Raw genomic sequence first — 25059 nt, forward strand, 5'->3', positions numbered from 1 at the left:
AGGGTGGCACAATAAGTGCTGCAGCCCTTAGAGGCCGTCTCTAGTCACAGTGCCCTGGATACCTGTGGTACCATTTACCAGGGGCTGACCTGTGGCCAGAGATGCCAATTGGGTTTAGGCGTCAATGCTGTTTTAGGGAAAGAACATAGGCCCTGGGTACCCGATTAGGAGGAGCCCAGGGCATACTTAGTCAAAGCACATCAGAAGAGGGCACTTTCTCACAGGACCCAGTGCACTTTCAGTTGAACAATGTCAGTACTAGGGCACCATGTCAAAAAGGGTCCCTTTCCTACACAAGATGCCCCCCCCCCACCTCTCGCCCCCAAACGAAAGGGAATGAGACAAACCTTTCCCCTTTCCCTAAAGAGTCTTCATTGTCTAAGTGGAAGAACCTGGAAAGGCCATATGCATTGGCATGGTTCTGTTGTGAACGTATCTAGGACCCTAATTAGATATTCCCGATTTATGCCCTTATGTGGTTATAATAAATCAAATCCTTATAAAGGCATAAGAATCATATCCATATTAAGTCATAGCCAATGCGGTCCAAATACGGCAAGGCTACTCCCATAGACTCCTTGAAAGTACAACGCGTTCTTAAACAAACCAAGCCTTCGGCAGCCCCGGAACAGCCCCTGCTTCTGTTTTGATTTGTCCTAGAACTCCTGAGAGTACTGAAAGAACTGCCAGTTCTTAGTGACGTCTTATGTCCAACCTTACGTCAAACTCGCCACCTTCCAGGTATAAATATACCAGCATCTGCCTTAAGCAGCACACAGTGGTTTGGAGCAGATGGGCTATCTACTTGCCCGATGACCTGCTGATACGAGTGCCGAAGGGAGCCGACCCTCCCTGCTGACGCACTGAGAGACGCTGTCTTTTCTCCTGCCGAGAAATCCAGCTCCAGTGTTTTCCGGTCACCCTTGCGGGTTTCTGGGAGATAGAGTCCAGAGAGAGATACAAGACCTCCTTCATTCTATACCTAAGGTAGGGAGATGATTAGACCCTAAGAGAATTCTTGATTCAGATTCTTGGCAAAAACTGTAACGGATCTACTCCTTCCCATGTACTAGGCTTAGGTTAGGTACACTGGGGTAGGCATATCTTAGAAACACCAGTTGAGTAAGTTTAGTCAACATTTTATCATTGTATGTATTTTATCCATTTTAAGTATCTTATGGCTTAGAAACTATATAAATGCTTTTACAGTATTATTTCAGAATACTCCTTTTACTGTAGACACTTTACTTTATGACAAGTATTGCAATTGTGGCAATTCATTTCTCTTGCATGAGAAAGAAGACTGCTCAATAAATAACCCGTTTATTAAAAACGCCCGTCTCCATTTCTCTGCATTTCTGGTGAAAAGAAGCTTGCATGATTGACTGAGCAAAATAGCTATCTATTGTTTCCGCAACTCTAGAGATATATTCCTTACTGCAGGGGGAACAAAGTTGTCATGTGATATGGTTGTCAGAAGCTAATCCCTTCTTGTCTATTCAGGAAAGCTAAACACCTTGTTTACTCGAGAAAGTTTCTAGTGACCTCTGAGCTAGCTGGCACACACAATTAAGTCTAATGATGTAATCAGAAGGAAGATGGATACTTCATGTTAGATTATTCAAGTTACTTTATTAAGATAAGTTGTTAAGATAGAAATGATAACCACATCAGGAGCAGCTGTCCTGCTGCTCAGCCCTCAAGCAACTGACATTCACAAACCAGGAGCAGCTGTCCTGCTGCTCTGCCCTCACCCAACTGACATTCACAAACCACTAACATTCCATTCATCCAACATTCCACATCACATGTATTCTAGCTGAGCAGCAGGAAGATATAAGATACATCTAACATATTCAATAGAGACCTAGTCGACCGTAGGTCTACGTCTAAGCTATCGTTTATGTTATTCCAATACGCAGAGCCTATTGGGAATATAGGAACTACACTACAGTTCTTTAAACCAATTGGCATTTAAGTGAACTGAAAATCTCCATCTAGGGTCGAGAATGCGGATTTTCTTTTGGTTCTGGGGTCTTACCAATCTGCCAGTACCTTGATGTTAAATAAAAGAAATACTGAGAAATGGGGTTGTCCCTAACCGTCAATGAGCTCACCAGCCTTTGAAATGGGGTGGGCAACTGTCTTAGTGACAGCATAGAGACCTCTATAGTCCACAAAAAATCCTAACCTCTGGTTTACCTTCCTCGAAATGAGGTTTGGGGACTAAGACCACTGGGCTGGCCAAGAAACTTTCAGCATCTTGCTGACTTCAGCTCTGATGCCTTCTTAGACTTGATCAGAGTGTCTGTACCTAGGCTGTCCCCAGTGTCCACATCATATGTACACCAGGATGTCTGACCAGGGGTAAAAAAAGGAGGAGAAAAAAAAGCTCATCATGCTGCCTCAGGACTCAGTTTCAAAGCTTTTATTCGGTGTTTAAATAACCATAAAAGCATACATAAAACACATAGATAAATTGCCACCACCATTACATTCAAATTTTAGCAGGTATTTGACAAGGGGAGCTGGTTAAAATAAGGATATGTACAAAAAGATAAGAATATTCGATTTATGAATACATTTCGCAATAAAGTGTCTTGTGCTTACTATATACATGCTTAAATCCTACAACATCCTACAATATTTACCCTATAGATTTTTGCAGATTAATAAAGCCTTTTATGATTGTAGTCATATCAAACAATTATTATGGCATTTACCAGGTATTGACGTTATATATCATGTGCAAAATTCGCAAAAAAGTGACATGAAGAAAGTGACTAATACAACTTACAAACACAGGTACAATAATTAAAATTACAAGGTTATGTGCAAATCACGCAAAAATAATATCACATGCATACTCAGTGAAGCTGCCATAGAAAAACAAGCATTTGCAATGCAATAGGTCTCGCATTTACGAGAGTTTGAGCTGTTGGCATTGTAAATGACAATGGCTTTTATTTACGTTTTGGTTTATAAAACATAAATAAAAGGCATTGTCATTTACAATGCCAATAGCTTAAACGCGCATAAATGCGAGACCTATTGCATTGCAAATGCTTGTTGAATACTGTGCTTCATAGGACCGGGAGCGGGATTATGAAAGGGCCTGAAGTAGGATCATCTGTCTCCAACAATCCTATCCCAAGTCATACTTACTGCTTGAAAGACCGTCAGCGAAGCCCACCCGAGCTAGACTTCCCTTCAGATCAATGATCCTTGCTTCCTCTGAATCTTCCATCAAACTTTCAGCTCTGTCCTTGTCAAAAATGTAAACACTGACTGTAGGAAGGTACCTCCTGACTATGGTTGCCCCCAACTTTTTGCCCTGTGTTTTAGCTGGTTTTTGACATAGACGACCTGGGACCCTGCCAATCAGGACCCCAGGCCTACTGCTCTCTCTGTAAAATGGATTCCATGTACCCTAGGTGCATTTCCAATTGGTACTGGGCCACCCTATCAGACCCTGTAACTCAGGGCATGGGTGTACCCAAGGCTGCCAGGGGCTGCAGCATGTATTATGCCACCCCTGGCTGGCCTCCTAAATTTGACACAACTGGCTGCATGACAGCTGAGGCAAAGTCGTGTAATCACCCTTTGCTGTAGGTGTAGTATACCTATACCCAACCCTAAAATGGACACACAGATTCCTATCAGTCACTCCTATGGCAGGCCTTGACAATCCTGAAGGCAGAGTGCTTGGAATCGTGTGAGATGGCGCTCTGGCATGAGCTGAGCCTGTCTGCAGCTTGCGGAACCAAGTCCAAATAGCTGTTCCATGATATCGCATACCATATACTCTTAAGTGCATTATAATCCTCGCGGTTAAATGCTATCTTTGGTATTGCTTTATCAAAACATGTCGAGTAAGGTGTCATACGAATTGGAATACTAACCCCTCGCCAATTCTGGCGACGGGGTTAGCATTCCACCCTTCTAGAGGGACACGACATGTATGTAACTGTGAACCCCGGTTATAGTTAAACGAAGCCTCAGCTCCACAAAATGGATGCTGCCACCACAGACACGAGTCTGACCCCCTGCAGCTGGGAGTCCTTCCAGCGAGGGGAGCCTGGACAAAGGGTTTCCTGTCAGGGGCGGTGCTAGCACCATCCCAGACATGGTTTTGTGTATCCTGGGTAGGCAGGGCTTTACAGGAAGGTGACTGCTGAGTGGCACCCCGGTGCTAACTACACATAGGCCGGTCAGAACCAGTTCCAGGGGCACACCAGCCCCTGGCCTGGGGAAAGTCCGGCATGGCAGAGGGGTGTAACCACCCCCCTCCTAGTCCCACCCATAGGCAGGACCTAGTCACCGGGTCAGCCCCCTTTTTTAGTATAAAGATAGGAGCGGGCCCCCTGTTCAAATTAGATCATCTTTGGAATCAAGACACGACTTTCTGCGAAAGGACATCAAGATTTCTTCTTCAATATTCTCCCTTGTGGCTAAGGAGTAGTCACCCTGCATCCGCAGGCACCATCCTAAGAACACTGCGGTCTGCTGCAAGTCCTTCTTCGCGAATCCGACGACCCAGCTCGACGAGACCCGGCTTCCCTGGCACCTCTGACCTCTACTCACCTCTACAGCAAAGCTGAGAACTGTGAGTGCGACGAGACCTCGAGGGACCGACGATCGCCAAGACTGCACGACTTCTTTGCAACAAGCCCACCGTGTGCTCCACTGGTGAGTGCTTTGGGGTCCGAGAAGCCCCAACCCTGAGCAGCTCCAGCACCGAAGATCAGCCCTCCAGCATCTCCACGATCTGCGTGGGGCCCTTCTGCTTTTGCGTGCTCACCGCGCTGTGTGGCTACTAGCCGGCTGGCTTGTGGCCTTCTTCACGACGCCCGACGACATCACTGCTGCTGGTCTGGTTGCTCCAGACTGGCCCTTGCTTCCTTCTTCAAGAGAGGCACCCCGGACCCTCCTGGTCCACTCCAGACGCCATTTTGAGTCCACCGCGTGGGCTTGAATTTGCCAAGGCTTTGTTGCCCAACCCTGGGTCCAGCGACGCCGACAGCTTCATCCATCGTGGGACAGCTCGCTCCTCCATCCTGGTCGCCGACAACGCCTCCTGGTCCGTGAGATCTGCGAGCACAGCGTCACCCACTCACCTAGTCGAGGTGACTACCATCCGGTGCCCTCCTGGTGCCACCTGACTACTGGCTAGTAGTCTCGAACTTGGTCCCCTCTGCTTTCAGGTGTCATCTTCCTTCGATCCAGGCTTGGATCCATCGAACTTTCTTCACTGGTCGCCTGCCAGCAACTTCTTTCTTCCAGGCTCCTGGTCCGTCTACGAGGATTCCCGACGTCTTTTGAGACATATGCAGCTGCAGCCCCTGGGCTAGGTAACTTCAGCATTTCGGTGCCCCAGCATAGCCTCACTATCCAAGGGTCAGAATCCACTTTCGTTTTCCTCCTACCAGGTCGGGTTCGCCCGAGAACACTAACTTTGCAATTACTAGCTACCATAGACTTTGTCCCGCATCCCGCGTGAGTGCGCACACTCTGCACCCGAGTCCCCTAGGCCTCCTAGAAGTAATCTGAAGATTCTATAGTCAAGTCCTAGCGATTCCTAGGCCTATTAGTACTGTACTTACCTGCTAGTAATTTCGCATTCCACTTTCAGAGTATATGGTTTTCCGTGCCCCTCGGGCATTTGTATATACTGTGCTAACTTAAGTATTTTCGTAAGAGTTTTGTTTTGTGCTTAGTACCCTGTCCTCAAAGAGTACAGGGCTGTTGTGATTCTTAATAAATATCTTGTTTATTTTCATAACACTTGTGTGGTGTCCTTTCACTTGGTATTCAAGGGGTATATGTGTGGTAAACAGCTGGCTTAACACGCCCTCTCGAGTCTTTTAGCCTTAGACTGCTCGTATCCACGCTTCTAGGTAAGCTGGTCTATAAGGTTGACTTACAACCAATCATCAATAAGGGTTGCTGGACTGATACATAGTGTTCACTAGAATAGTGAGCACTGCATATCAGGCCACCTTCTCACACTGATCAGCTGTCAAACTCATCTAAGAAGTCTACATTAGAGATATCACAAATCACCTACTCCTAGGCCTCCGAACCAGAGGCATAGCAAGGGTGCCATGATACCTAATGCAACAAGGAAATTGACTACCCCAGCTCCTTGTTATGTTTTAACAGATCCGGACCCAGTGCAACTGCACCTACTGCACGATCGATAGTTTTGACCCGTCTCCGACCAAATGAAATAAATTCACCTGAAGCTGTTCGCTGCGAGTCATTCATGCCGGCAAGTGGGAAAAACCTAGATTTACCTCTTTCAGTAACTTGCACATTACATCATCAGTCCAACGTCCTCCACCTAACGAGTGTGCCATAGTTAGCTACGGGGGGGGCTGTCTTTAATATGCCTAATAGATCCTGGCAGATGCGGGACTCATGAATACACATCACAGTGCCTCGCATGGACAGTAACAGGTCAGATCCAGGACAGGCTGTAACTTAACAGCTGATGGATTTTCAGCACGGGCGGTGACGGGCTGTGAGCCCCCAATTGGTGATTATAGAAACTGCTCTTCTCCGGCCATACAAACAACATGATTCCATCCAAAAGTTTATTTTGTTACCGGATAAAAATATGCATTTAATTCAAGGTCTCCCAAAAAAACAGGAACTGTGACGCAAACATCACGTGCGATACCATAAGTGTTGCTATGGCTGCAGCTTGTACACAGGACTGCACAGGAACGCATTGTATTATCACAAACGCTACACAAAAACAAAAAGGTGTCAGTCTGCCTCCGAGAGTCAAGCAGCACCGGGTCCTACTGAGAGCTGAGCTCTGATTATACGCTTGATGAATTTCTAATTTGTATTTAATTCCACACACATTTAGTAAATGTTTATGATCCTGCTGGCACTCCTGGATATGCACGCGCACACAAGCCATTGGATCACCGCTCAGCTACGATTTTGTGACTTTAGAATTTAAATTACGCAAGTGAGCGCACAGCTACTAATCGGAACAAGCTGTCGCTATGCCATTGTGTGAATGGGAAAAAAAAAATATATCATGTACTCACGCCTACAAAAGCCGCGCCCCCTCTGTTAACAAGCGTTCGCCAGACCGATGCATCAATTCATCAATGCAAAGCTTTTAATACTGGGATGGGCGCTCTAAGGAAATAGTGAAGTGTAACCTACGCTTCCATTACGAACAGCCATTTGAATCCAAAAACATGTGCACGTGTTTGCAAAATATAAATAGCTGTAGCTTTTTATAATGATCCCAGAATGCTACTTGATAAAATGCAAATACACGAATAAGAATGAAAACAAGATTGGGGATAGTTTTCAAAATTAAACACATCCAAATACTATTTGCAATGTGAACAAGGAAATAGAAAAAGCGAAAACGAAACTTACCAGACGCTGGCGCCGTGAGCGTGCGCGAGAGCAAATCGCTGCGTGTCCAGCTCTCCCATTCACAATGCTGCGCGCGTGTACAGCTCTTGTTTTTCCGGAGAATTTGCCTGAAACGCTGACAATGGGACCCAACAAAAACCAGCCATGGCTGGGGGGGCCCCCGTGCAGAAGAGGGAGCCCCCGCTGGAGGAGGAGAGACCGGGCCGCCGCCGAGCGCCAGCCGACCCAGTGAGTCCCAAATAGAGAGGAGGGGCGTCGGGGCACATTGCCGGTGCATCGAGTCCCCCGAGCGGGACTCCGCCCATGCCCTGCCGCCTCAGCCCCGAGAGGCCCACAACAAAAACTGAGTCCCCCGCGAGGGACTCCGCCCATGCCCTGCTGTTGCCCTGAGTGTTATCAGACCCTCGCAGAATGTCCGTGGTGGCCTCGCAGTAGCACGTGGGGGCTGCGTATCGCTACAGTATGTATGCCGCGGCCGGGGGCGCTTCTGTGTATGCGGCGGGGGGGGGGGGGGGTATCTCTGTATGTGTGCGTGCGTGTGTGTAGGTGCGCTCCTGCGTGTGTGCGGCGGGGGGGTGCGCGCGTGTGTCTGTGTGTGTGTGTGTGTGTGTGTGTGTGTGTGTGGCCCTTCCTGCCTGCGTGTGCATGTGTGTGTCTGTGGCAGGGGACGTGCATGGCGCCAGGCTGGGCGTGCGCGCTCACGAGGTAGAATCTCCGGCAGGAGACGCTCGTGACAGTCTGCTGTCCACATTCCCCTGAAAGTGATTACATAAGTTGTCGACCTAGACAGCAAAGCTTCGCTTTGCTTTCGTCTAGGCTCGACCTTAAAAAAAAAAAAAGGGGGGGGGGGGACTCAAGGTCTAGTAGGCTTTATGGGACAATTGATTTCCTAGCAGCAATACATTTAAAATATAAGTAGCCACGTAAAAGCAAACATCCCAACTTTCCAATGACGATACTAGCCTCATAGCATTGTTAGTGGATCGGATATGATATTTTAAAAACAACCGTTTTAAATAAAATTTCTTTAAGAAATAATAAAATTTACAAAACATCAAAAAATGACAGGAACTTTGCTTGGACATATTGTCACATGGGCATAGTAAACTAGTACTTTTCATGATCGGAAATGCCAGGAGATGGTGAACTATCCCAATCCTTAAACGTGTCAAGACAAAACGATGTGAGGTTATTGTTACGCCTCTAAATATGATTGGAAACCAGATTTAAGATTCAATTGTTGATAAAATACAGCAGTAGGTTGTAACTTAAGGGAACTTCCTCTTGTCTCCAGTTTATGGGCCAGGAATGTTTCCCTGATCTCCCTTTTAGCAATTGTGGCCACATATTCTGGTACAGTAAGGATATTACAATTAAATAAAAGACTATACCAGTGATGAATGTAATTCAGCCAGGGAATATGTAAACAGTGGTCGAGCTTCAGACAGTCTTTGATAATACGTTGTGTAAATGCAGTTTTGTCATTTGCCCAGATAGAACGCCATAAAAGAGGACGAAGTGCTGCCAAATCGGAGATATAATTTAGACCCACTTCCTGGTGTATTAGTTCTGTGGAAGCCGATGGTGGTACACTCAACAAGCGTTTAAGGAAATTATTTTTGTCTTGTTGTAATGTTTGATCATGGTGGTGACCCCAAATTCCTGCTCCATAAAGTGCAGAAGACATGCATCTAGCATTATATATAGTCACCATGTCTTTAATTCTTCGTGCTCCCACTTTTGCAGAGAATCTAAAAATACTATTAGTATTCCTACTCATTTTATGGCGGATGTTAACATTTGTGTGGCCATTTCCCATTTTCTGCAAAAGTAACACCAAGATAACAAAAGGATTTAACTGATTGCATTTGTGTTCCTTCTAAAAAAAAGGCCTTTCCAAGTTTCGATGCTCTATTTCCACATGACATTACAAATGTCCTGGATTTGTTAATTCTAAATTTCCTGTCATTAATAAAAAAAGTAAAATTATCAATAAGACGCTGGAGGCCACTAGGGGTGCGTGATAATAAAAACGCATTTTCTGCGTATAAGAAAATTGGGAAAACTTGGCCCTCAATCAAAGGGGCATCCGCTGGTATTTGTTTTAGTACTGTATCCACCCGATTAATAAACAATGAAAACAAAAATGGGGCGAGTACACACCCCTGGCGGATGCCTCTTAACTTCAAACAGGGGAGTACATTCACCTGCCGGGCCGTAGCGCAATTTCTCGTAGAACCTCTTGTAGGAAGGTGGCTACCTGACTATGGTTACCCCAGATTTTTTGCCTTGTGTTTAGCTGGTTTTCGACTTAGTTGGCCTGGTTCCCTGCTAATCAGGGCCCCAGGCTATCTGCTCTCTCTGTAAAATGGATTCCATGTACCCTAGGTGCATAACTAAATTGGCTTGGGTCACCTTATCAGCCCCTGTACAGAGCACTATAGGTGCCCATGGCATAGGTGCATCCAAGGCCTACCAGGGGCTGCAGCATATCCTTTGCCACCCCTGGCTGGCTATCCAAAATTGACACAACTGGCTGATCACTCAGCTGGGGCAAGGTGGTGTAATCACCCCTTGCTTAGATCTAGTATGCCTATATCTAAACCTAACTAGACACATATCACCTATCAGTCACTCCTATGGCAGGCCTTAACAATCCTGGAGGCAGAGTGCTTGGTTTTATGTGAGATGGTGCTCTAGCATGAGCGGAGCCTGTCTGCAGTTGTCGGGACGAATTCCCTAAGCTGTTCCGGACTAATGCCATACCATATACTATTAAGTGCATTATAATCCTCGCGGTTATATGTTAACTTTGGTTTGGCTTTATCAAAACATGTCGTGTAAGGTGTCATACGATTTGGAATACTACCCCCTCGCCAGTCCTGGCGACGGGGGTAGGATTCCACCCCTCTAGAGGGAGACGACATGTTACTTGGCTAAAACGCGGTTGATTTTAAAAGAGCCTCAGATCCACAAAATGGATGCTTCTGCCACAGACAAGTCTGACCTCCTGCTGCCGACTGAAACTCAGCACAGGAGGCCTGGATAAAGGCTTTCCTGTCACAGGAAGGTGTCACACCACCCAAGACAGGAGATAGTGGATTGTAGCAGGGAGGTCTGAAAGAAACCAGACACTGCCTGGGGAGCACAAGGCTGCCCCTTGCCTAATCCGGCCAAACCGGTTCTGGGGCACACCAGCCCCAGTCCCAGCGCGGCCTGGATCAAAGGAAAGGGGAGTATCCACCCCCTTCCTGGGTCCCACCCATAGGAGGGGACCTAGCAGGTAATCCAGCCCCCTAGATTGGTATAAGAATGGGAGCAGTGCCAACGCACTCAGATTATCCTGATGAAACAATTAAAACGAAACTCTGGACCCTTCGACATCCTACTCAACGTAGAAGACTGAAGAATCTCCCTTGTAGTCAAGGAGTGACCACCCTGTGCAAACAGGCACCATCCAGCACCTCGTCTGCTTTGTTGCAGTTCCCGCCGGAACTCGAGCGACAGATCGACGAGATCAAGCTTGCCTGCCTTCTTACAGCCCGATCCACAGTCCCTGCAGAGCTGAGACCCGTGGAGGCGACCGGAAGCGTGGGGCACGCCATCTTGAAAAGACCACGAGACGCTGACCGTGCAGCCCACGAGTGACCCTCGAAGCTGTACACCGGGGTTTGAGAAGCCCCAACCCTGAGCCACTCTTGCACCGAAGCTCACCCCTCTACACTCGATGAGTGTTGCGTGGGGCCCTTCTGCTTTCTTTGGCTCGACGCGTTGGCCCGGTCACTTGCCAGCTGGCTTGTGGCCCCTGTGCCGGCGAAAACCTAAAACTGACTTGCGATTCTGGTTGCTCCAGACTTGCACCAGCTCCTCTGAAAAAGAGCACCCGCTCTGACCCTCCTGGTCCGAGTGAGAAGCAATCTTCCAGTCCTGCGTGGATTGCTCTTGCCAAGTGTTGTTTGCTCCGATCTTGAAGCCGACGGTGAGAGCCAGCGTGGGACAGCTCGTGACCGGCTCCTGGATGTCGCAGATGCCCCAGAGCCCACGTGGCACCGGAAAGAAGCTCCTCGACAACCACCTGATTGCGCCCGACATTGCCTGGTTCCGTCCTGGTTCCACCCTGGTCACTGCTGAGTGACCCAGACTCTGTCCCCTCTGCTTTCAGGTACTTTTCTACTCTGATCCACCCTTGGATCACACCGGACACTTCTCCTTCACATCGCCTGCAGCATCTTCAGCTTCAAGCACCAACAACCTGCGTGACGAAACCCGACGCCACTTCGACCCTATGCACCCGCTTCCTGTGGGTGAGGTAACTCAGCAACGCCGGTGTTCCCACACTGGTACACACCTCTAGGGCCTGTGTCTAAAGTTTCGTCCATCTAGGTTCAGCGGAAGTATCCTTAAACTCTATTTGTGCAACTTTTACGCACCATTGACATTGCATTGGTGCATGCGTGTACTTTAAGCACTGCACCCGAATCCCGCGGGCTTGTCCAGACTTCAGCATTGCTTGTCCCGACTGCTTCCAGCGATTCCCTAGGCCCTAGGCCTAACCACTGTTCGATTGGTATCTCTTATACCACTTTCTTAATATATGGTTTGAGTGGCCACCCGCCCTCATCCATAATTGTGCAACTTTGTATGTTATACTGTGCTTTTGATTTAACGCTTGTGCCCCTTTGCTCATAAAGAGTACTGGGGATTATTTTAGAAATAAACACATATATTTTTATAGTATATACTTGTGTGGTGTCCTTTCATTTGATATTACAGGATTGTGATTGGTAAAACAGCTCGCTTAACACAACCTCTTGAATTTAGCCTTTAAGGCTGCTTAGTCTATGCTACCATTAAGATAGCTCGTCTATAAGGTTGACTTACAACCAGACACCATAAGGGATTGTTTGGACTGATACAAGGTGGTTCCAGAATTGGAAACATCATATATCAGGCTAACTTCTCACACCTCGCCAATAAATATACAATTTCTTTTGGGGCGCCATTATCCAGCAATATTTCCCACAATATGGAATGGTCCACGAGATCAACAGCGCTACTAAGGTCCGCAAAACATAAAAACAAATTACCCCCTTTGGCCAGTGTATATTTGCTGATAAGTAAATCCAAATTAACACACTGTTCCAGGGTGCACAAACCTGCCCTAAACCCATATTGGGCTGGGGAGAGAATTTTGTTTTCTTCGGCCCATACTTCCAAGTCTTTTCAACATGACCCTACTCATCACTTTAAGTGATGAGTCCAGCAGTGAAATAGGTCGATAGTTGCGGGCCTCTGATTTGGAACCTTTTTTAAACAAGGGGATAATTAATGATTGCCCCCATGTAGGCGGAAACTGACCTACTGCAGCATTAAAAATATTTACTGATATTGGAGCCCATAGATCCATTTCGTTCTTATATAGATCGATGGCCACCCCATCAGGCCCTGAAGCGAGTTTTTCCAGGGAGTCCCATGATCATACCTTTCAGGGTCCTATTTAATCTCTCAACCAGACCATTTGTGAGTGATATGGGGTAAAGAACTTATAAGTCACACCACATGGGGGAGAAGTGTGGCTCAATGGTTAGAGGCGGCAGACCCAGAAGCTGAGATCGGCCCGGGACCAGGGTTCGATTCCCAACGCGGCAGGGTCTTGGGTCAAAATGTCCGCGGGCCTGATAATTCGCGCCTCGGCGCCTACTCTAACCTTGGACTCCACTCTGCAACTCTGGGCAATAGCTTGCTTAATCTTCGCAACGGCCCCTTCAACGCAGGGGATGCCTGGTCTCACCTTGGAGGTGCCCAGAAGGGACCATCTCACAGGGAAAGCCAGGACGGGTTCCCCAGCGGTATACAGTGCCGGGACGCCCGCGGTGCGGGCAGCTGTGCGCTTTACAAGTATACAACATTTACATTCATTCCACATTGCCATTAGGTAAGCAGACATGAAGTTAATACCTCTGTCTGAAGCCACCTCCTTAGGGAAAGCCACTAGTAAAAATACTCATGCTGGCTCTGGCAACTACTGGAGCAGTGATATTCCCAAGGGGAATTGCCTCAGGATACCTGCTGGCATGATACACAACCACCAGAATAAATATGTCCCTTGATGCTGTTTGAGGGTCAGGTAGACCACAATGTCAATCCCTGCCCTTTGAAAGGGAAACCAAACTACTGATAGTGGGATTAAGGGGCCCTTTGATTTGCTACTCGCCTTGCCACTGGTTTCACAGGTAACATAGGAGCTACAAAATCCCTTCACTCAGACATTCCCAGCCTTCTTGCCTTTTCTCCTGGAGGATTGAGCATTTATTCCAGGCTCCAATACCTTTTTTTACCCTGGGGTTTGTTTTGCGCTCCAATTTTCACACACACCCATTCATGTATTTCCAGCATGTCTTCTCGTGTTCTCATTCCTACCTCAGCCCACAAGTCTACAGAAATCCATTGATACGTGGCTTTTATCTGTATTGGTGCAGGTTACTGGGCCAGACAGCCAGGAAAGCTATATCCACACCGCAAAGACTAAAGTACTGGCAATGGGCTCTCTGATCTGGTCAGGGCACACCAAGGGTCCCAGCTTGATACTCCACTCCTGTGGGTGTTGCACTAGTGCAAGCCTTTTTGGGGCAAGAAGAGTCCCCAGTTCGGTGTCCATTCTGCTTACAGTTGAAACAACAAGCCTTTTTGGGATCCCAGTTTTTACCCTAGTACCTACCCTTTGATTGGGAAGAATTTATGGGGTCACCCTCCCGAACAGGTTTTTGGGGCCTTTAGAAGACTCTCTGGGTTTCCCCTTTGTGTTCCACATCTTTTCTCTGGGGAGGATTGGAACCCCCTTTCTTCTTGTCACCCCCACCATGGATCTTTCTGGACACACTCGTTTTGATCCAGTGGTCCGCCTTTTTCCTCAGCTCTTGGGGAAGAGATCAAACGTTCACTAACTACTGATGCAATATTTCCAAAGTACAATTACATAAGTGTTCCTTCATAATCAAATTATAGAGCCCATCATAGTCTTGCACCCTGCTGCCTTTTACCAGCCACCTAGTCAATAAAATCAAACCAGGACTGACTTGAGGTTTTGCGAGTTTACCTGAATTTAATTATGTACTCCTCAGTGGTGAGACCAAGTCCTCAATCAGGATATCCTTCATGAGGTCATAAGACTAAGCATCTACCACATAAAGTGTCAGGAGTCTATCCCTGCACTTTCTAGAGAATAACTCCCAGAGTAGAGAGATCCAGTGTCTCTGGGGTAACTTCCTCATCTTACAAGCCCTCTCAAAGGCTGTAAACCACTTTGTGATGTCATCACCCTCAACATATTAGGGAACACTCCCTATGGGGATTTTGGCATCAAAAGTTTCCGCTCTCTCCATATGTAGTTTGTTGCTGCCACTATTCATGGGTGCTAGACCCATCTCCGCCCTCTTTTTCCAAAGCCACCATTTTGGCTTAAGAGCTGCTCTTCTGGTCAGTATCTCAAGAATTGCTTCTTAATCATCATCTAGCTTTTCTCGGAGACTCATTCTCAATGCCCCACTCCAGAGTCTGCTGTGTTCACATCGAGGCAGTAGTGCTTCGTGAATGTGTGCCTACTCCTCAAGGTGGCTGCACAACAGATGTCTTGTAGGGCTCCACGAGCGTATAGTGCTGCAGTCATAACCATGTTCCTGGACAAATACACGCTCACTCTTCCCTAGAGCAGACATTTGGCTTTTCTGTGGCAGAAGAGAATTTAGGTGGAGAGCCAACATAATATCCCAGGGTTGGACACTGTTTCATCTCTTCCTGGCTGGCCAAAACAGTTGGTCTGATAAATGCTTGTCCTTTATTTTGTCAATATAAAATCTAATACATCTGCGTACATCTAGCAAGTGTAAATATTTTTCTGCTGACATTTTGAGATTTGGGAAGAATGAACATAATATGATGGGTGGTTTCAAAAAGAAGTCAGTAGGGGCTTCTGGTATGAATGCAGGGTTGGCCTGCAAAATTGACTTTGTCCCTTGTACATTAGAGAAACATTTATTTAACAGTTAATGCCTGCATCTGTCCTATCTGCCTTGCTGATGAAATTGCTATGAAAAGCGCTGTCTTGTAGGACATTAATTTTAGCTGTACCTTGTGGATCGGCTCAAAGTAGTGGGTAGAATTTGCCAATTTCAAGACATTGATGAGTTCCCATGAGACTTGCGGGTGCCGTACAGGGGAAAAGCTCTGAAGAGCCCTTGTAAGGAAAAGCCACTTTTTGAATGTTCACCCCTAACAATTCTGGACAGAAGCTGCTGGTTTTTCGACTGAGAGTGCACGAAGGCCTGTCAACCAGACCTCGGTGCCAGTGTTTTAACGCATTACAAAGTATGTGTTGATTTGGCTATCCCCAATTGGCAGAGACTGACTTCCCTATAAGTTCATAGTATATGGTACCAAGGATACACAGGGCTTGAAATGCAGACTATTCACCCAGGGCAGTAGCACGGATTGTGCCACCTTGTGTGGGACAGTACAAAATGACTCCCAGCCTACCACTGCAGACTGAAAGGACAGTTTTAAAACAGCTAGTTCGACTTTGCCATTTAAACCAATGGCAAAGCGCCCACTTCCCGTAACAATATATGCAAGTCTGCCTTAAGTAAAGCCTACCGAGCCCTAAGGCAGTTAGCTGTAAATTATTAGGTTGGACATATATAGTCCTGCTAATCCATTGGCTAGTGACAACATCATCCACCACTTTCTGGGCATAAATATGGCACCCTGAACCTCAGCTCATGATGGAACTAGAAAAACGACCAAAGGAGGACTGCCCTGCTGACCCCTAGACTTGGCAAAGTTAGGTTGCACTGTGGGCTGGACAGCATCTGCCATACCTTGGGCTAGCGAAGAGAGGATTGTGCCTGTGGCTTCTGACTGAGGGGGAAGTCGCTTGAAAGCTCCAGACCAGATAAGTGACCCCAGCATCTCCTAGAACTATCACCAGGGCCATCAAAGCTAAAGTAGCCCTGTTCAGAAAGTCAGCGGCCATATCTGGAGAATCGCCGCTGACAGTCAATGGGCGTACCAAGAGACCAATCTTCTACAGGTAAAAGTTTAACCAGAGTCTGCTGGACCCTGACCAGCTACTGGCTCAAAGAGGAATTCCAGGGAATTTGGCCTCTGTCTAAAATCACCTTATTTGACCCATGTATGCAGGAGTGACACCCAAGACATCCCCAGTCGACAGCACAGCACCTAGATTACCCTTGAGCATAATTTACCTCCTGTATTACTAGCATAAGGACCACTCAATTGAAGTCTATAGCGATTGAGCTGTAAAGAACAGGAGAACACTTTGGTGGCTAAGTAACTGTCCAAATACTCCTTAATGGTCCCTCTGACCTTCTCCTTGTCTGATTTGGTAGTCCCCGTCGGACCCGAGTAGCCGAACAGTTTCCAAACTTTACGGTTATCAATGTATGTTTGCGGTTGAACGGAGATTGACATTTTCTTCAAAAATGTATATCTCCGGTACCCTCCTGTGGATTTTGCTCATCTTGATCTGTAAAAATTTATATATTTTTTTATTATTATTCACAGGGGTCAGATTTCTTTCATGTTGAATAACTTTATTTTGCTGTTTGGTACTGTTAAATGCTTTACACTAGTTCCTTTCTTTAAGCATTGCTGCATGAATCCACAGCTACCTAGGGTTGAGCTAGAGGTTTTTTAAATAAGCCGGACTGGTTCCAAGACAGTTTTTGAGAATGTGCTATACGGTAAGATTGCACAACCATACAATATAACACACCCAAATCCTCACAGTCCTTTCATAAACGGTTTATTATTCCTTAGGAGTGGTCTACTGTTCTTCTAAATCTAGCTATGTCCCGCAGATGGACTCTCACTGAAGAGTATTTGAAACTACTTTAGGCTAGTCCTAACAAACATAGAAGTACCTGATGAGGCATCATACAGTGTGTGTGTGAAATCCTTTGTTTTTGCACCACACACAAAAACACTTCCACTTAGTGTTGTAGGCCTTCGTGGTGGCTGGTGCCAGTGCTGCAATGTTTTACATTTCATTGGGAGATCCAAGTGGTCAAGTGCCATGCTGTCCGGCTTAGCGACTTTAGATCATACTGTAGTACCTGCCCATTCTTCCAGGAGTGGGTCTGGAGTGTGATTTTCAGTGGTGTCACCAGATGTGTAGAGTGCTGCACGAGTTTGCTGTGCAAGTACATGTGTGGACCACTGGAGCAATACAAAATAAATCAGGGTACAGTGATCAGACTTCGCCTTCTCAAAACCCTGGGCATATGGTGAAAAATTTGGTGCTGAAGTACCAGCATTTCTTGTAGCTCTGGGTGGGGAACCAATCTAGTGTATGGTGACTCTAGGTTATGATTTAGTCTAATTGCTTTGGATGGAGTACACACTTGTGGTAGTCTGACAGTGATCTGCTGAGCACGGTCAGTGGCACCCTAACAGATGATTAGCAAAAGTATTAACTTAGTGAAAAATTGCCAAGTCCCTCTTTTGGGAGGGGTCGGGACCTTGTCCACCCTTGCTTGGCAATGTAAAACAATGACATTGTATTGTCCATCCATATAATGTTCAGTTGGCCTGCCAGTCTTGGGAGGAACAGTTGTAGTCCCAGTCATATGGTCCAAAGCTCCAGAACAGTGATATGTAGCATCTTCCCTGCATCTGACCAGACACCTCTTATCAACAGCTCTTGTCGACAGTTCTTGCATTTGAGCAACCGAGCTGTCATTGAATGCATCTTTTGTGAGAATCACAATGTCAGATGGAGGATGGAAAGAGGCTTGATTTAAGATTTGTTGGGAATCTACACCATAGTACCACCTGCTTCAGTCGTCTTGTAATGTGGGCCGTGTTGTTTCATGAGCAGTCTGTGTTTCCATTTATTATCCTGCTCTTGTTGGTATGGTCTCATTTGGAGCCTGCAAAAGAGTTTAAGACTTATGTAGGATGCCATCAGGCCCAGCAGAGACTTTTACTACCTGACTGGGACTGACTTTCTGGTAGAGAAGTCATTTGCCATGACTTAGAGCTTTGTTGCTTTGTCCTGTAAGGGAAACTCCTTTCCCAATTACATGTCTAGTATCGCTCCCTGGAACTGAAGTTTCTGCTTTGGTTCGATAAAGGATATGTTGATGTTCAGTGTCAGTCCCAAAGTGTGAAACAGACTGATGCAGGCGGAATCTTCCCTTTATGTGCCAATTTTTTATTAGCAGTTATAGATTTAGTCAAATGTACTATGTTTAATTTGGTTGATTGGTTGCATAAGAAAATGAAAATGTATGCTAGTTGTGTATATATATATATATTTTTTTACATATGGAAGTATTTAATAATGTATTACAGCTTCCGTCAAATGCGAGGCGATATCCTACAAGGATGCAAACAGTAGAATACTTCTAAAATTACATTTGGAAAGCAGCATGTAACAGCAGTTAGATGACCAATTAAAAAAATATTGTTTGATTACATTTTGCTTCCTAGAAGAAAAGTAGCAAGCAAACTATATCCTGATACACTTTGTAGAAATAAAAGCTCTAGGTTTTTTTTAAATGGGTCAATTCAAATGATTGTTTTTATCAGATCAGATAAAGTTTTACAAATATAATAGATGTTTAATACATACCTCGACTATATGATAGTTCAATGGAATCTTATTCTTCCCTGGATAACTCAGTAATTGTGCAGCACTAGAAAGAAAAATAGTAGAAAAGGGTTTAATACGGATAAACAGTAGACACAAGAGGTACTTACAGCAATGCAAATGACGTCTCTCAAGAATTCTATTAATAGCTTTACACCCATTTTCAAATCAAAGTTAACAACTAAAGAGCAAGTCAAAGTATAATCAGACAGTTGCTACCTTCCAAAAAATGAACTTAGCAGGAAGAAACTGGTACTGGTATCTTTGCGCAAATTCCATCTCCACACCCTTGAGAGGGAAGCCACTTCTCAGCGCACACTGACAACATCTAGTATCTTTTGTTCTGGGAGACAGACTATCTCCAAGTCACTGACAGGCTTCAGGCAAAAAGCAGAGGACTACGTCTGGCCACAACGCTTTCAAGGTTAGAGCCAAAAGACTCAGATTGGGCAGGGAGTGCAATATAATTCCCATTAATCAGTCGCAATTTGCTTGAAACATTTTGCTCGAGGACTACTATACCCTAAACAATTTCTGTGATGATTTATCCATTACGTAGTGCGAGTGAAGAGCAGCCAAGCCAATAGACTGCTGCAAGGGTTGACTAATAACCAGTTAAAATGGTAAGAAAGGGCACATAGGATTAAAAGATTTTCAGGAAAAAAAACTGTTAAGAACTGATAGTAGTACAGTTTTGCTCTCAATTATTTTATTTAAATAGTTAATGAACTCAGTGAGCAACACCAGGTACAGATTTGTAATTCAAGCCTTGAGCACGAACGCGATGCACATACACTGTTATGCAATAGTGGTCCGTGTGAAAGCACTCAGACCACAAACTTTGCAACACCGCAGACAGGCATCTAAAGGTGGAAGGGTGAAATGTCTTTACATAGGCTCTATAGGGGGGTGCGGTTATTTTACACAAAATTCCACAAAAATATAGGAGAATTTAACAAGCACTAGTCCTTCAACTAAAAAACCATCAGGCCCTGACAAACACCAAAACACCCATTAGGAGAGTAAAACAATGTGAAGGAAATACATTGCAAAGCTTACCACTCCTGCAGTACTGTAAAGCAAGGGTGCATATTAAATGGCAAGTCCCAGAGATGAGGATTCTGCTAGAGTATCTTTAACCAGCCAGTGCCTTACTAAATATATAGCTACATTTCCCATCAATCCAGGAGAACACTAACCGTAACCTAGGTCATCAACATGACTTGATTATACTATAGCAGACATGGTCCATTGTGCCCTCTTTCTTTCCAGTGGCTGGAGAGAAGTGGATCTTCCTTCTTTAAGTAATAGTGCACAGTTAGAGTTCACATTTCAATACAGGGAAGCAGACCATACATATGATAACCTTCGTTCCTTAGTCAAGCAGGGATGATTACAGTGGAAACATCATACTCTGACTGGTGAGGCTTTCAGATACAGGTCAACAAAGAGAGAGGTAGGGAGAATGTGGAAACACTCTTAGTCCCCGGTTACACTTATTTAAACAAAGGAAGAGTGTCCAAAAAGACAATCAGGAATAACAAAAGGAGCAGCAGTATAAAGGAGATACACAACCCCACTCAGGTGTGTATAAAAAGCCCTCACTCACCTACCTGATAGTTGACATGCTTCATCATCGGGCCCCACTGGAGAGGCCGAGTGCCTCCCCAGTGTGCTTCAACGCCAGAACTACTGCGGAGCAGGTATTTTGTTAAAAGACGTGAAAGTGAGTGATTCAAAGTGATAGTGATATTAAAAATGTCTACAGTGTATCAAAAAAAGAATTTAATGTTTGATCAATTGGACATATTAAAAATGAAGGTGTGGAAAATTCGGCCAATTGAATTGATTGGTTGTTTCCACTATATTAGTAGTCAGTCAACATGTTTCTGCCTTGAAACGGTGTCAATTTACCAGGCATTCATCGGGACAAAGGTGGACTAAACCCCGGCGGTGTGGACACGCTAAGGACCACCCTAACCAAGGTACGTGAAAGTAAAAACAGTGTAGAAAAAGTGCAAGAAGGACCAGCCTCCTAAAGTACTCCCCGTTTGGGAGACTTCAAAAATGTGTGTAATGCACCTGTGGAAGAAAAAAAAAGGACAAAGACACATTTAAGAGACAAAACAAACGATTAAAATCTTATTATGCTCTAGGGTGTGTCTCCAGTGCTCCAGTTGTTGAGGACGGAATAGCATTATTGTTAACGCCATAATCGGTCCAGGAGAGAGAACGAATATGCTACTTACCAGTATGCATCTGTTCTTGGCATGTAGGGCTGCTGACATTCATATCTGTGCATAGATCGCCGCCTAGTGTTGGGTCCGGATGATTGCACATTGTTGTCCTGGAAGAGTCTTCGAAGTATCACGAGATAGGTGGCTCCTCCCCTGGACTACAGTGCGCATGGGCATCGACTCCATCCTCAGATTGTTTTTAGCCATTGTGGCCAAGATGGAGTGAAACTAAGTGAATGATGACCATGCTAGACGTATGTGTGAATTCTGCAGCTGCTATGGGCGCCGGGGAGGAGGGCGGGCGATATGAATGTCAGCAGCCCTACATGCCAAGAACAGATGCATACCGGTAAGTAGCATATTCGGTTCGAGGCATGTGGGCTGCTGAATTCATATCTGTGCATAGAATACATAGCAGTCCCTCCATTAACGGCGGCCGCCCGTGCCAGCTGCAGCAGTTTGGAAAAGTGTTTTGAGAACAGCCTGCCCTACAGCTGCCTGCTGTTTGGAGTGCACATCAACACAATAATGCTTTGTAAATGTGTGTGTGGTAGACCATGTCGCTGCTCTACATATGTCTTCCAAAGGAATGTTTCCAAGGAATGCCATAGAGGCCCCCAACTTCTTGGTGGAGTGGGCCCTTGGTGGAATGGTGAGAGTACGTTTGGCTTTCAGATAGCAGATCTGGATACATGTAATGATCCACCTAGCAATACCAGCTTTGGAAATAGGGTTACCTTTGTGGTGTGGCGCAAAGGCGACAAAGAGTTGCTTAGTCTTCCTAAAATCCTTGGTCCTATCGATGTAATACATCAGGGCCCTTTTGGCGTCAAGGGTGTGGAGCATTCTCTCCGCCAATGACGCAGGATTTTGGAAGAAAACAGGCAATTCAATAGTTTGGTTGATATGGAATTGAGACACAACTTTAGGAAGGAATTTAGGGTTAGTGCGAAGCACCACCCTGTTAGAATGAATTTGAATAAATGGCTCTTGGATAGTGAGGGCTTGCAGTTCACTAACTCGCCGTAGCGATGTAATCGCTATGAGGAAAGCCACTTTCCACGTCAAGAACTGATTCTCGCAGGAATGCAGTGGTTCAAAGGGAGGACCCATCAGCCGGGTGAGGACCACATTGAAGTTCCACTCAGGAGCTGGCGGAGTCAGCGGCGGAATGACTCGTTTGAGTCCTTCCAGAAAGGCCTTAATGGCAGGCACCCTGAAGAGCGAGAGGTGCTGCCTATGCTGGAGATAAGCGGCCATCGCAGATAGATGTATGCGAATGGAAGCATAGGCCAGATTACATTTGTACAGATGGAAAAGGTAACAGATGATATTTTGAATCGAAGCATCTAGCGGGTTAATGTTGTGGTCTGCACAATAAATGACAAACCGCTTCCATTTCGCCGCATAGCATGCTCTGGTGGTGGGCTTCCTTGCCTCCCGAATGATGTCCATACAGTCAGAAGGTAAGTGCAGGTAGCCAAACTCTAAGACTTCAGGAGCCAGATCGCCAGGTTGAGCTGTTGCGGATCTGGATGCTGAATGTCGCCATGGCTCTGCGTCAGAAGGCTGGGTGTGAGACGTAGCCTCTGATGCGGTACCACGGACAGTTCTAGAAACGTGGTGTACCATGGTTGGCGAGCCCACGTTGGAGCAACCAGGATGAGAGTCATGGAGTGCTGCCTGAGCTTGCGTGCCACCAGCGGTATCAGAGGTGCTGGGGGAAAAGCGTACGCAAATTTGCCTGACCAGTTCATCCATATCGCATTGCCCTGCGACTGTGGGTGTGGGAACCTGGTGGCGAAGCTTTGGCATTTTGCGTTCTCCCTTGTGGCGAACAGGTCTATCTCTGGATGACCCCACCTTTGGAAGTACGGTTGGAGTACTGATGGATGTATCTCCCACTCGTGCATTTGGTGGCTGTGCCTGCTGAGGAGGTCCGCCATCTGATTGTCTTTGCCCGGGAGGTGTTCTGCCATGAGGAAGATGTTCCTATGAATGGCCCACTTCCACATGCTCTGAGCCAGATGAGACAGCTGCGGAGAGTGTGTTCCTCTCTGCTTTTGAATGTAGTACATGGCTGTCATGTTGTCCTTCCGGATCAACACAACCTTGTTGCACAGATGTACTTTGAAGGCTTTGAGTGCCATGAAGAGCGCCATCAGTTCGAGAACATTGATGTGCATCTTCCTTTGCTGTTGCGTCCGTAGGCCCTGCACTGTGTAATGGAGGACATGAGCTCCCCATCCCTGGAGAGAGACGTCCGTTGTCAGGATGATCTGTGGCACAGGCTCTTGGAACGGTCGGCCCTTGCAAAGGTTTCGTGGATTCCACCAATGCAGAGAGTTGTATGCCCGACCGCTCACCAACACTAGGTCTTTCAACTGCCCGTGAGCCTGAGTCCACTGACGTGCTAAGCACTCCTGAAGCGGACGCATATGTAGCCTCGCGTGCGGGACTATGGAAATGCAGGAGGCCATCATGCCTATCAACTGCATGAACACTCTTGCTGGAAGCGAGTGTTGAGGTCTGAATTTCTGTATCAGCGATTGAATGCTGCTGACACTCACTGAATTCGGCTGTGCTGTGGCCGCCAGAGTGTTTATGGTCGCACCCAGATACTGCCGTACGTGGGCGGGCTGGAGGTGGGATTTCGGGTAATTCAGTGAGAATCCCAGAACGTGCAGGAGGTGAATGGTGTGGGACATGTGGGCGGCAAACTGCTGGGCTGACTTTGCCTATATGAGCCAGTCGTCCAGATAAGGGTAGACGTGGATGTTCCGTCTCCTGAGATGCGCCGCCACTGTCGCCAGGCACTTTGTGAACACCCTGGGTGCTGTGGTGACACCGAAAGGCAAAACCTTGAACTGGTAGTGCTGGTTTTGGATGGTGAAACGGAGGTATTTCCTGTGTGAAGGGTGCAGTGGAATGTGAAAGTACGCATCCTTTAGGTCTAAAGTTGCGAGAAAATCCCCCTGCCTGAGCAACGGGAGCACTTGCTGCAGAGTCAGCATATGGAAGTGCTCCGACAGGATGTAGTAGTTGAGTGGCCTGAGGTCCAGGATGGGCCTGAGGGACCCGTCCTTCTTTGGTATTAAGAAGTACAGGGAGTACACCCCTGTGCCTCTTTCTTGCAGTGGCACGAGCTCTATTGCTCCTTTTTGCAGCATGACGTGACCTCCTGCTGCAATAAGTGCAAGTGCTCGTCCGACATAGGACGGTGTCTTGGGGGCATGTTGGGTGGAGTGGATGTTAACTCCAGACAATAACCGTATTGGATACGTTTTCTGACCCACCTGTCCGTGGTGAAGGACTTCCAGACGGGCAGGAACTGCTGGAGTCTCCCCCCGACCGGTGTTGTATGGTCGGGGGGCAGTGACAAGGCGTCACTGTTTGCTGGTGGCAGAGGATCTGGAGCCGTTTCCACGTCCTCTGCCCTTGGCGCTGTTGCCACGATATCCACCTCGACTTTTGTTGGTGTAAGTGGTCTGAGTGTTGCCCTTGTAGTATTGCGTGGACTGGGAGAGCTGGCCCCTGGAAACGCCTCTAGTGCTGAAGCGACGAAAGGACCCACCCCAAAACTGCTGGGACTGTAAGGCACCCATGGATTTTGCAGTGTCAGTGTCCTTTTTTATCTTCAAGGGTGGTGTCAACTTCTGGGCCAAACAGGTGATCTGGGTTAACCGTTTGGTACAGGATGGTGGTTTGGATTTCTGGCTTAAATCCAGAGATTCTTAGCCAGGCATG

The 25059-nt window shown here is 46.5% G+C and overlaps 1 protein-coding gene across 1 annotated transcript in view; it reads right to left on the bottom strand.

The window, feature by feature from the left end:
- The window catches only part of NCBP1 (nuclear cap binding protein subunit 1), a 729105-nt gene that overhangs the window by 581681 nt on the left and 122365 nt on the right, over positions 1-25059 (bottom strand). The window contains exon 10 of the mRNA XM_086961848.1: positions 19058-19121. Within this exon, the coding sequence (XP_086817974.1) occupies positions 19058-19121 (64 nt within the window). The remainder of the gene's footprint in view (positions 1-19057; positions 19122-25059) is intronic.

This window comes from Lissotriton vulgaris, chromosome 3_1, assembly GCF_964263255.1.
Source record: "Lissotriton vulgaris chromosome 3_1, aLisVul1.2, whole genome shotgun sequence".
NCBI classification, from domain to species: domain Eukaryota; kingdom Metazoa; phylum Chordata; class Amphibia; order Caudata; family Salamandridae; genus Lissotriton; species Lissotriton vulgaris.